We start from the raw sequence: 12142 nt of genomic DNA on the forward strand, positions 1-12142 counted from the left end.
TTACCCCGTGGTACACCACAGATCTATTATTTTGTTGATATATATACTGTTAACGGTTGTAGGTAGAGTTTTGTAGAATATACAAGTTGAGAATATACATTTTACGATTTGTTAGTTATGATTTAGAATGAATGATCTGGTATATTCTTATTATGATTCTCAATTGATATTATTGAATAAGTAGTGTACATTTAAAGCTAATAAGATCTTACCAAATATGTAATCGTTTATTAAACACAAATTAGATATTTCCTAAGATGTATTCATCTCGAATTAGTTGCTATATTATAGGGATGTGATTAAGAGGATGTGATTACATAATTTGGGTTATCAATTCTTTTTGTCAAACTCGGCCCTAAAAATTCGGTATACAAATTAGATCTTTCCTAAGATACAATGGGCATTAATTGGATGTAAATAAGTACGCTATGGATTAAAAACCGGCCCAAAATATTCGACAATATTAAGGAGTATCCGGATAATTTAATCGGATATAATTTTAGTTAAAAACCCGATCCAAAGTTGGCAAAAAGTGATGGCACCCTATTGTACTCCAAAAATGTATTCCGAGCTCTATATGTGGATATACTTGTTTGGTTACAAATATCCTAAGACAATTTTTAATATATATCCGTTTATAAAAATTCAAGTCACATTATATGCTAAAAAATCTAAAATTTTATTAACTTGATGTATTAAATAGTAATTAAAATAATTAAAAATAAGATTAAATAAAAATGAAAGGAAAATTATATTTTAATCTAACATATTGATTTAAATTAGATAGATATATTTTAGGAAATTAATATTATCAAATAAGTAAATGATTGTGTTTGGTTGTAAAGATTGTAGAAAATTTAGTTGAGACTTGTTTGGATACAAAGATAAAAAGAGAATGATATCAAAATGTATTTAAAAAATGGTAAGATAGATTAAAAACGTGGTTCTGATTAGATATTTTTCTAAAAAAGGATAAAAAACAACACAGATTTTACTAAAATAAAAAGAACGTAACGCACCAAAAGTTTTGATCTTTTCGTCTTCGTCAATAATACGCACGCAAATCAAAAGAGGCACTTGCCAGTTGCCACCGTATGAGAAAAGAGAAGCTTGGTCCATCCTCCGCTCGCCACGCCGTCTCCACGTCACCACATAGATTCCTTCTCAATCTCACCAATTTCCAAAGATTCGAATCCAATTCTTCTCCTCCTCCTTCTTCTGAGAAAAATCTCATCAGAGGAATCGGATTTCATTTTTGTTTTTTGACAGATCGAATTTTTTCGAGATTCGCCCGTTGATTTGATGCGACTTCAAACGGCGTCTTCTGCAAATGCTTTCCTGAGAAAGAAAGAACTTTTGTTCTTTTTGATGTAAATAGAAGGTTGAAAAGAAAAGAAAAAATCGATTTTTTTTTTTTTTTTGAAGTAAAGAAGCATAAGCAAGTTCGTGTTGATTCTTATTGTTTATCCAATTTCCTTTGATTATATCAGTGTGGAAATTTTTGAGAAGATATGGTGGGGGCAACTTTGTTTCACCGTAGGAAGCATTCATGGCCGGCTGAGGAGTTCATCAGCAAAAGTACCTTGCAATTAGTGAGTCTATTTCATTTTTTTTTTTCCATGCTAGTTTTTAGATTTAGATGCTGAGAAAGATTCATTAGGATTTGGAGAATTGAACTTGGAATTGGACTTATGCTATTTTTTTTGGTTTTGGTATCCGCTCGTGTTTTTGTAGCTTGATCTTGATAGTGCTGCTCCGCCACCACACGCATGGAGGAGGAGGTTAAACTGTCATGCCAATATCTTAAAAGAGTTCACTATTACGTTTAGGGAAGCCATTAAAATGGTAACCAAGATGTATCTAGTTATTTTGCCAAATTCTTGATTTTAATTTTTAGTTTGGAGTTTATTAAATGTCGTGGGGTGTTTGTTTACTTCTTTTTTTGGAATTACAGGTACGTTTGGGGATACGATTATGGTCTTATGTCAGGGAAGAGGCCTCTCATGGAAGGGTAAATTCCTGGAACAATTGAATTTCTTGATTTACTTACGATAGTATCTCATTCCTGTAAGGCTGTTAAAATGTTTATGGTGTAAAGTTGTGGTCTTTGTTGTGGAAATTTAACTTCTGATTTCTACAGAAAGCACCTATTGATCCTTTCACTAAAGAGAACTGCAAACCATCTGCATCCCAAGGTGTTCCACTTGGAGGAATGGGGTACATAGCAGATATCCTCTGGAGTTTTCGTTTTATTTGCCATAGTTCCGTAGTTTAGGTTTGACAGATGCTGCTGGTAAAATTGCAGAAGTGGAAGCATATCTAGGGGATTCAGGGGTGAATTTAAGCAGTGGCAAATTACACCTGGAACTTGTGATCCTTCACCTATGATGTCCAATCAGTTCTCAGTAAGTTTTCTTCTGTGGTTACCCATGTTCTGTTCGTCATTCAGCTAGCACGCTTTTGATAATGTTACTACTACAATAAATGTTTTCTTGTTTGTAATGTTTTTAATTTATGTTGTCTATAATTTCTGAAATTGTGTATCTTATTACATTTTCTTGGCCCATTCTTTGCAGATTTTTATTTCTCGAGATGGTGGACACAAAAAGTTTGCCTCAGTTTTGGCTCCAGGCCAGCATGGAAGTTTAGGGTAAAAGTCTGTTTGACAAATATCTTTAATTCAATGATGCTTTTTTTTTCTTAATTCACGTACCTTAGATTGGTTTCATGGTCTCAGGAAATCACGTGATAAAGGTATTTCTTCATGGGGCTGGAATCTGAATGGCCAGCATTCAACTTATCATGCTCTATTTCCTCGGGCTTGGACTATATATGATGGTACGAACCTGCAGAACTTNTTTCGTTTTATTTGCCATAGTTCCGTAGTTTAGGTTTGACAGATGCTGCTGGTAAAATTGCAGAAGTGGAAGCATATCTAGGGGATTCAGGGGTGAATTTAAGCAGTGGCAAATTACACCTGGAACTTGTGATCCTTCACCTATGATGTCCAATCAGTTCTCAGTAAGTTTTCTTCTGTGGTTACCCATGTTCTGTTCGTCATTCAGCTAGCACGCTTTTGATAATGTTACTACTACAATAAATGTTTTCTTGTTTGTAATGTTTTTAATTTATGTTGTCTATAATTTCTGAAATTGTGTATCTTATTACATTTTCTTGGCCCATTCTTTGCAGATTTTTATTTCTCGAGATGGTGGACACAAAAAGTTTGCCTCAGTTTTGGCTCCAGGCCAGCATGGAAGTTTAGGGTAAAAGTCTGTTTGACAAATATCTTTAATTCAATGATGCTTTTTTTTTCTTAATTCACGTACCTTAGATTGGTTTCATGGTCTCAGGAAATCACGTGATAAAGGTATTTCTTCATGGGGCTGGAATCTGAATGGCCAGCATTCAACTTATCATGCTCTATTTCCTCGGGCTTGGACTATATATGATGGTACGAACCTGCAGAACTTCTTCATTTGAAGCTAGCATATTCCTCTCCGTGTATCACTTGTAATGATTCTTCTATTTGTAGGTGAGCCTGATCCAGAGTTGAAGATCTCATGCCGGCAAATATCGCCCTTCATACCAAATAATTATCGAGATAGTAGTCTTCCAGCAGCAGTTTTTGTATATACAGTAAGTAATCCGTTCATTGAGTGTTTATTCATACGGGGTTGGTACTCAGCTTCTGTGAAAGCATGTGACATAAGAATGGATTTACATTTTTAGCTAGCAAGCTTCTCAACATATAGGTTGTGCACATTCCACATGTAAGGATCTGTAGTGATGCTTTTTCCTTAGATTAGTAGGTAATCAAAGCGCCAATGTACATGAACTTTCCATTGGATTCTTGTTGTAGCAGTAGCTCCCACAGATTTGTGAGATGGCTTATTTGATGGGAGATTCTATCTTTCTTAGGAATGATATTTTACTTATTCTTGTTAAATTTGTCTGATGGCTGAGGCAAGTTAGATAATGAACCTCCACATATCCGTATCAGAAATGTTTGATCATTAATCCTTTTAAAAAAAGAATATGAGGAAAACCTTATAACGTACACTTTTTGTTTTAGTTAGTGAACACTGGAAAGGAAAGGGCAAAAGTCAGCCTCCTTTTCACTTGGGCGGTGAGTTGACATTTGAATCATTTCAAATACATTATATCCAGAAGAGCAGAGGGAACATATGTTTATTACCTTTTATGTTGTGCAGAATTCAATGGGTGGGACTTCACATATGTCAGGGGGTCATGTGAATGAGCCATTCATGTAAGAAGAAATATGTGCCATATTTCCATACGTGATTATGGCTTCAAGTTGATGTTTAATATTTTTTTTTGGGGTTCTTTTTTCTTTTCAGAGGCGAAGATGGGGTCTCCGGTGTCCTCTTACATCACAAGCAAGTCATTTTACCCTAATAACTATATATTACAGTTGGTTTACATATATTCCGTGGTAGATTCAACGCTTTGAAAAGTGTGGTCCTCAGTGCCATTATTTCTTTTTGGTTTAGTGGAGGGTAATTAGGAAATGGCAGCACCGTAAGTTTATTCGTTAAAAGCAGTACCACTGCCTAGAGTTGAAGTATGCAATGATCTGATGAATAAGCAAAATATATAATGGGACTAACTCATCATTAGAAAGTTTTCCAACGAAGGACACCTTATCGGACATAGTAAATGCACAACACAGAGAAAATAGCTAGTTGAGCCAGAGTCTCCCATTCAGTGATTAGCACCAAATTGTTCCCTAGATAGACTTCTCTTAATATGTGAAGGCTCAATGTACTGCCCTTATCTTGTTGCATTATCTGTCTAAGTGTATGCGTGTCTCCTTATCTTTCAACTCTTTTGTAGCGTTATTCATTCTAATGCTGTGTGTCTGCATGAATATATAGTCTAGTCATATTTTCTTATCTGTCTTCTTTTGAATGGGTGCTATGCTTGATATCAATACAAATGATTCTATCTATAGATTCAAAAAGTTTGGAACGCATATTATTCTTACTCTCTCTGCATAGAGAAAGGATCTCCAATTAAATCCTTTTCCTTTAAAAATTCACACTTGTTGTGCTTCTTAAGTGTTTGACACTCTTTACTGGATTATTAATTCACATGATCCCTCGATGAAGTTGATCTCCCAGAATATATTCTTATTGCCGTCAAAGGTTTCTGTTCTTTACTCTAAGCGGGTAGATTTGTTTTGATGTGTGATGGTTATGCAGGACAGGCAAAGGAAATCCTCCGGTTACATTTGCGATTGCTGCTTCTGAGACGCAGAATGTTAATGTAACTGTTTTACCATGCTTTGGATTGTCTGAAGATAGTTCTTTTACAGCGAAAGATATGTGGGATACAATGGAAAAGGTGATTTTCTTTGTATCATCGTTATCATACTATGTGCATGTGGATTTCATTGATCATTGATCTTTGGTCTGAATTGTCAATCGTATAAGACTTTTGGTTTCATATATATTTATATATGAGACTAACATTGAGTTATTCATTCTAAAAGGATGGAAAATTTGATCAAGAAAACTTCAATAGCGGGCCAAGCACACCTTCGTTAGCTGGAGACACTATTTGTGCAGCAGTCTCAGCTTCGGCATGGGTAGAAGCTCATGGCAAGTGCACTGTGTCTTTTGCTCTTTCATGGTCGTCACCGAAAGTGAAATTTTCAAAGGGAAGCACATATGACAGGTAAAGAAAGTGCAACATTAGTAGTCTCTTCCTAAGGTTGACTAGCTTGGCAAGTGCACTGTGTCATTTTCATTTTCTGAGTTCTGTTTTCTGTCTTTATCGGTCTTCGTTTTGCAGGAGATACACTAAATTTTATGGAACCTCTCCAAGAGCAGCACTGGACCTTGTGCATAATGCACTGACAAGTATGTATCCGTGGTGCTCTGATAGTCTGATGCCTGACTGTCATATGCTTCATTTAAGTTGCCACTGTTCTGTTTGGATGTATACCTGATAATGCTGTTAATTGAATTTGTTCGTTGTTACACACACATACAATTTTCTTTCCATCTTCTGTGGACTGGTGCTGCGTATGCATTATTGACTAGCACTGGTTTTTAAATTCAGATTATAAGAGGTGGGAGGAAGATATTGAGGCATGGCAAAATTCCATTCTCAGAGATGAAAGGCTCCCTGAGTGGTAATCGCTTTGGAACCTAATTGATCTTTGAATACATTGCTGTCTTTCTCTGTTCTCCCCTGAAGTATTTTGCTTTTTGTAGGTACAAGTTCACTCTGTTTAATGAGCTTTACTTTTTGGTTGCTGGTGGTACAGTTTGGATAGGTAAGCGTCTACTTGCCTCTTCAAAGGCAATCTTTTGAGTGTAAATTTGTGTCCTTGCTTTTAACAAAATTTTGTTACCTGGAAACTATTGTATCACCTTATCAAAGGTTTTCTGTTGCAGATTCTGCTTCACTCGATTCCAATGGGAAGAGTCAGCATCAACAATCGAGTTTAGCAAATTCAGATGGTAAGGCGAATGGACTTGACATTAATGATCAACATAACAACCTTGGTAACGGCAACAGCGTTGGAATAAAAAGCAATGATGAAGTATCAGTTATTCATAACCGGAATGGTTTATTTGTCGACACTCGGCATGTAGATGATGGCGATGATGTTGGCCGGTTTCTGTATTTGGAAGGTGTGGAGTATGTGATGTGGTGTACATATGATGTGCACTTTTATGCATCATATGCGCTCCTTATGCTATTCCCAAAGATAGAATTGAACATCCAGCGAGATTTTGCGAAAGCTGTGTTGTCTGAAGATGGGAGGAAGGTTAAGTTCCTGGCAGAAGGAAATGTGGGAATTCGCAAGGTCAGAGGTGCGGTTCCTCACGATCTGGGGATGCATGATCCGTGGAACGAGATGAATGCCTACAACATACATGACACAAGCAGGTGGAAAGATCTTAACCCAAAGTTTGTGCTTCAGGTGTATAGAGATTTTGCAGCCACAGGGGATTACCAATTTGGAATAGACGTTTGGCCCGCAGTTCGTGCTGCTATGGAGTACATGGAACAGTTTGATAGAGACAATGACGATCTAATAGAGAATGATGGTTTCCCAGACCAGACATATGATACATGGACTGTTCATGGCGTGAGTGCCTACTGCGGTTGCCTATGGCTTGCTGCTCTTCAAGCTGCGGCAGCGATGGCTCTCCAAATCGGTGACAAATTCTTTGCAGAGTTGTGTAAGAATAAATTTTTGAATGCAAAGGCAGCACTGGAAAAGAAACTCTGGAATGGATCATACTTCAATTACGACAGTGGGACAAGCAGCAACAGCAAATCTATACAGACTGATCAGCTGGCAGGTCAATGGTATGCCGCATCTTCAGGTCTGCCTCCATTATTCGAGGAATCCAAAATCAGAAGCACTATGCAAAAGATATTTGATTTTAATGTGATGAAGACCAAAGGAGGCAAAATGGGTGCTGTAAATGGGATGCATCCTGATGGGAAAGTGGATGAGACGTGCATGCAGTCACGTGAGATTTGGACAGGTGTTACTTACGCAGCTGCAGCTACTATGATCCTCTCTGGAATGGAAGAACAAGGATTCACCACTGCTGAGGGAATTTTCACAGCTGGCTGGTCAGAAGAAGGTTTTGGGTAAGTATCTCTTTTTAAATCCGATCTATTACATGTTATCTGTATCAGACAGCAAAACACTCACATAGATATACATATCGAAATGACACTTTTAATAAACCGTAAGACATGGTTAAGGTTTCATATATAGTCTCTTAGAAGCTATACACAATTCAAAGTGGATGAGAAGATTAAATGGTGTAGATGTTGATGTGGATGGTATCTATCCATCAAGTTGTAGAGACAGTGAAGACATCCAATGTGTGCGGTGTAAAGGTGTAATTGGTGAGTAATGTTTAAAGCATGAAAATGATGTATTTTTTTCTCTGAACCGAATACAGGTATTGGTTCCAGACACCGGAAGGTTGGACAATGGATGGGCACTACCGGTCATTGATATATATGAGACCGCTCGCTATATGGGGAATGCAATGGGCATTATCGCTGCCAAAGGCAATCCTCGACGCTCCTCAGATAAACATGATGGACAGAGTTCACTTGTCACCTAGAAGCCGAAGATTCTCTCACAACGTCAAAGTTGTAAAACACAAGGCAAAGTGTTTCGGCAATTCAGCGTTAAGCTGTTCCTGCTAAAAATTAAATATGTTTTACTATAACATACAAGTATATTTACATCTCTGATATGATTACTATTGGAGTAAGTTAAAGAAAACAAAAAGAGGAATTAATTAGCTAATGCTGAGTTGTAATATTAATAGAGAGAGAGGTGGGAAAAAAGTTTCCATTAAAAATGTGATGGAAACGTCCCCAAAGTTAAAAAAACATTTGTGGTGAGAAGTTTGTGACTTAAACTTTTGTATTTGTGTTTTAATAAATGTAACCTGAGAAGAAGAAGAACAATTTGTGCTCTTCGTCTTCTGTTTCTTTATTAGCAGCTATCTCTCTCTCTCTCTCTCGCTAAACGCCGTTGGCTTTAAGAAAAGACACGTAAGGAAAGCAACCAGCACCACATTACGTACGCGTCGTATCGTATCGTTTGTTCAATTTAGACCATAGAGTTTTCAAGATTCTTCCTTTAAATAAAAGTCGCTTTCAATAGCTTAGCATATGTTTCGTAGGGAGCACTAAGTTGGTATTTAATACTACTAATAACAAAAAAAAAAAAAAAAATCCCATGTAAATTCCACGTCATCATAAAAGTATGAACGATTGAAAAATAAAAATCAATCAATGGTTCAAAAATTAAAATTTTTTGACGCAGTATTAATTAAAAACCCATTTCGTCGTGTGATCTGATCACTAACCTTTAAATTAAACAGATCCGATTTTACTTACTTTAACATAACCAACACAATCATTTTGGTTTATTTGGCTCCTCACCGTATCTGTCTGTGTTCTTTCTCCTCTTTGGATCTTTTTTTATTAGTGTTCTCTTCTTACTCCCCCATCGCTTTAAGGTACACTTCTCTCCACTGCGTCTTCTTCTTCTTTGAGATTCATCAAACGATTTCATCATCATCATACACAACCTCCTCTCGATCGGGTTTATTATACTGATTCGAGATTCGCTGTGTTTCTTCTTTTTATTTCCTTTTTTTTTTTTTTTTTTCATTTCGTGTTGTTGATTGATCATCGATTTGGTTTTTTTGTGTGTGTGTGTGTGTTCAGTTTGGATTTGTGATTCTGTACAATTATGGCGAGGAAGATGCTTGTTGATGGAGAGGTTGATAAGGCGACGGCTGAGGAAGCAATCTATGATTTCGATTTGTTTGTAATCGGTGCCGGGAGTGGTGGTGTTCGTGCGGCTAGGTTTTCGGCTAATCAAGGCGCTAAGGTGAATTGATTCTCTTTTAGATCCTGAAACATTTAGTCTGTGTATATTTCTTTTTGTATGCCTGTTGTCTCCCCAAAATGGAATTTGTATCTTTGACATCTTTTACTTTGCAGTGTTCCGTTTCGGTTGTTTGATTCTGGTCTCTTTTGTGTTATGTATGTGATGATATCTTCTTTTGTTAATGTGGTGTTGTTGTTCTCTGTATCAAATGTTTGTAGGTGGGTATTTGTGAGCTTCCATTTCACCCTATTAGTTCAGAGGAGATTGGAGGAGTTGGTGGAACGTAAGTTGTTTGCTATCCATATATGCTAGCTCTGCTTTCTTGGTTAATGCATGAACTATATAGTTGCTTATCGTTATATGGAGCTCTTCTGTTACATTGGGGTGAAACTTTTTTTTAAAAGAAACTTGTTTAAATGTTGTGTTAGATAGGGCTTTTCTTATCTTTTCCTCCATCAGCTAGTTCTGGCATCTTTTATACGCAATCTTATATTTTTGTTGGTGTTTTTCAGCTGTGTTATCCGTGGTTGTGTTCCCAAAAAGATTCTGGTATATGGGGCAACTTACGGTGGTGAACTTGAGGTAAGAACCACTGTTTCCTTTTAATTGCCATTTCAGCGTCTTTCTTTTAGCTGTAAGGGAAAAGTTCCTAATTAGTCATTTTCCCTATCATTATTTTTACATTTGTATTGCTGTTCATTATCTTTTTAGGCTATATGTTGTTCTATTAACAGTTTGGTTAGAAGAAAATAAATCCTTAGTCATGTAAAGTGAGAGAAAATTGTATTTGACGATGTGTATTGTGGTTGTCTGTTGACAGGATGCTAAAAACTACGGGTGGGAAATAAATGAGAATGTTGACTTCACATGGAAGAAGCTTTTGCAAAAGAAGGTATGCAGGAATTACTACAATGCCTTATTGTTTCTAATATTTTATGAACTGTGTAAAATATTTTACACGGGTTTAATGTCATGATACACTTTCACTTAAAAAAATATTAGCATTATCACTTTCTCTGTAAATGCTGGACTGGCTCCCTTTATTCTGTAAGTTGTTAAGGTCATATGATGAAATTTTTTGAAGACAAGTGATTTTTGGGGTTAACTTTTTGGATGGTTTGGTGGTAATATAGCAGTATAGCGTGTTAGATCTCTCACAAAGAGAAACTTTCAAAACTCCTGAAGATACTTATATTATTTTTGGTCAAGTATGAAAGTTAAATGGTGGGAACCGATTATAACATGCTAAATATTTTTTCTATTGTGTTCAGTATACATTAGATATCTTGGTGATGTGAAAACTTTCATCATAAATTATCAATTAACTCTCTTTAATTCCTTATGTGCAGACTGATGAGATCCTAAGACTGAATAATATTTACAAGCGGCTATTGGCAAATGCTGCAGTGAAATTGTATGAAGGTGAAGGCAGAATAGTCGGTCCCAATGATGTGGAGGTGAGACAAATAGATGGCACGAAAATAAGCTATACCGCAAAGCACATATTGATTGCCACTGGCAGTCGGGCACAAAAGCCTAATATTCCTGGACATGTAAGTTCTGTGTTCATGTTTATTTTTTGTGTACAATAGGGTGATTTGCTTGGTATTTATGAAATCATTATACTCGAAGTAAGTTTGGAAAGATTTTAATAGGAATAACAGATACATCTGTATGTTTGCAATATGATTTCTTGTAAAATTAGTCTGCGAGAAAAAAACTATAAAATCTTATGTAGGGAACGTCTACTGATTTATGTACATAAATTGTCTTTTATAGGAGCTGGCTATTACATCAGATGAAGCTTTAAGCTTGGAAGAATTTCCTAAGCGTGTTGTTGTGCTTGGAGGAGGGTAATGTCTTCCTCAATGCTTTCCTTCTGATGTACCAAGCATGGCTGTCGTTTCAATAGTTTAATCCTTTTTTCTATTTATTTGTTAATTAGGTACATTGCTGTGGAGTTTGCATCAATATGGCGTGGAATGGGAGCTACAGTAGATTTATTCTTCAGGAAGGAACTTCCATTAAGGTGCGATTTTACTTTCTGTCAGTCACAAAATACCAACCATCCCTCTTTTGTCACGTGATACAAGTCCTTCCTTATGTTTGGCTCTCGGTCAAATTATGTCAAATTACTGATAGTTCATTCATTTTTCTTGGGCTTTTTTTCTCTCTAAAATTTTACCTTTTCAGGGGTTTTGATGACGAAATGAGGGCACTAGTTGCTAGAAATCTTGAAGGAAGGGGCATTAATCTGCATCCGCAAACAAGTTTGACTCAGGTATCTGAATATGTTCGTTGCTTTTTATGTCTCTACTATAGAGGATATATAGTTCCTTTCACTGTTATGGGATCATCCTTTACTGAACATACAATATCAATTTAGTTGATAAAAACAGATGNTTGTTGTGCTTGGAGGAGGGTAATGTCTTCCTCAATGCTTTCCTTCTGATGTACCAAGCATGGCTGTCGTTTCAATAGTTTAATCCTTTTTTCTATTTATTTGTTAATTAGGTACATTGCTGTGGAGTTTGCATCAATATGGCGTGGAATGGGAGCTACAGTAGATTTATTCTTCAGGAAGGAACTTCCATTAAGGTGCGATTTTACTTTCTGTCAGTCACAAAATACCAACCATCCCTCTTTTGTCACGTGATACAAGTCCTTCCTTATGTTTGGCTCTCGGTCAAATTATGTCAAATTACTGATAGTTCATTCATTTTTCTT

General features: G+C 36.4%; 2 protein-coding genes across 4 annotated transcripts in view; both read left to right on the top strand.

Annotated features, from left to right (window-relative positions):
* LOC104766321 (non-lysosomal glucosylceramidase) lies at positions 1025–8405 on the top strand. Of its 2 annotated transcripts, XM_010490186.2 has the most exons (19): positions 1025–1381; positions 1491–1592; positions 1735–1845; positions 1955–2011; positions 2141–2217; positions 2306–2405; positions 2577–2650; positions 2738–2838; positions 3536–3639; positions 4076–4129; positions 4215–4270; positions 4362–4400; positions 5226–5367; positions 5516–5700; positions 5818–5885; positions 6088–6160; positions 6243–6304; positions 6426–7641; positions 7962–8405. In XM_010490186.2, exons 2-19 carry the CDS (start codon positions 1512–1514, stop codon positions 8212–8214), a joined length of 2853 nt encoding a protein of 950 aa, XP_010488488.1. In that variant the 5' UTR covers positions 1025–1381; positions 1491–1511; the 3' UTR covers positions 8215–8405. The 2 variants fall into 2 exon arrangements, with proteins under 2 accessions (XP_010488488.1, XP_010488487.1); XM_010490185.2 differs by lacking the exons at positions 1025–1381; positions 1491–1592; positions 1735–1845; ... (3 more) ...; positions 2577–2650; positions 2738–2838 and adding exons at positions 2901–3021; positions 3193–3266; positions 3354–3454.
* Positions 8907–12142, top strand: part of LOC104766322 (glutathione reductase, cytosolic) — a 13960-nt gene continuing 10724 nt past the window's right edge. Inside the window, exons 1-9 of one of the 2 annotated variants that reach the window (XM_010490187.2) lie at positions 8907–9038; positions 9250–9415; positions 9634–9698; positions 9928–9997; positions 10236–10307; positions 10765–10968; positions 11195–11268; positions 11361–11444; positions 11609–11696. In XM_010490187.2, coding sequence (XP_010488489.1) covers positions 9275–9415; positions 9634–9698; positions 9928–9997; positions 10236–10307; positions 10765–10968; positions 11195–11268; positions 11361–11444; positions 11609–11696 — 798 coding nt within the window. In that variant the 5' untranslated portion in view covers positions 8907–9038; positions 9250–9274. Of the gene's footprint in view, positions 9125–9249; positions 9416–9633; positions 9699–9927; positions 9998–10235; positions 10308–10764; positions 10969–11194; positions 11269–11360; positions 11445–11608; positions 11697–12142 lie in introns of both variants that reach the window. The other variant, XM_010490188.1, reaches the window with a different exon arrangement.

This window comes from Camelina sativa, chromosome 19, assembly GCF_000633955.1.
Source record: "Camelina sativa cultivar DH55 chromosome 19, Cs, whole genome shotgun sequence".
Taxonomy (NCBI): Eukaryota; Viridiplantae; Streptophyta; class Magnoliopsida; order Brassicales; family Brassicaceae; genus Camelina; species Camelina sativa.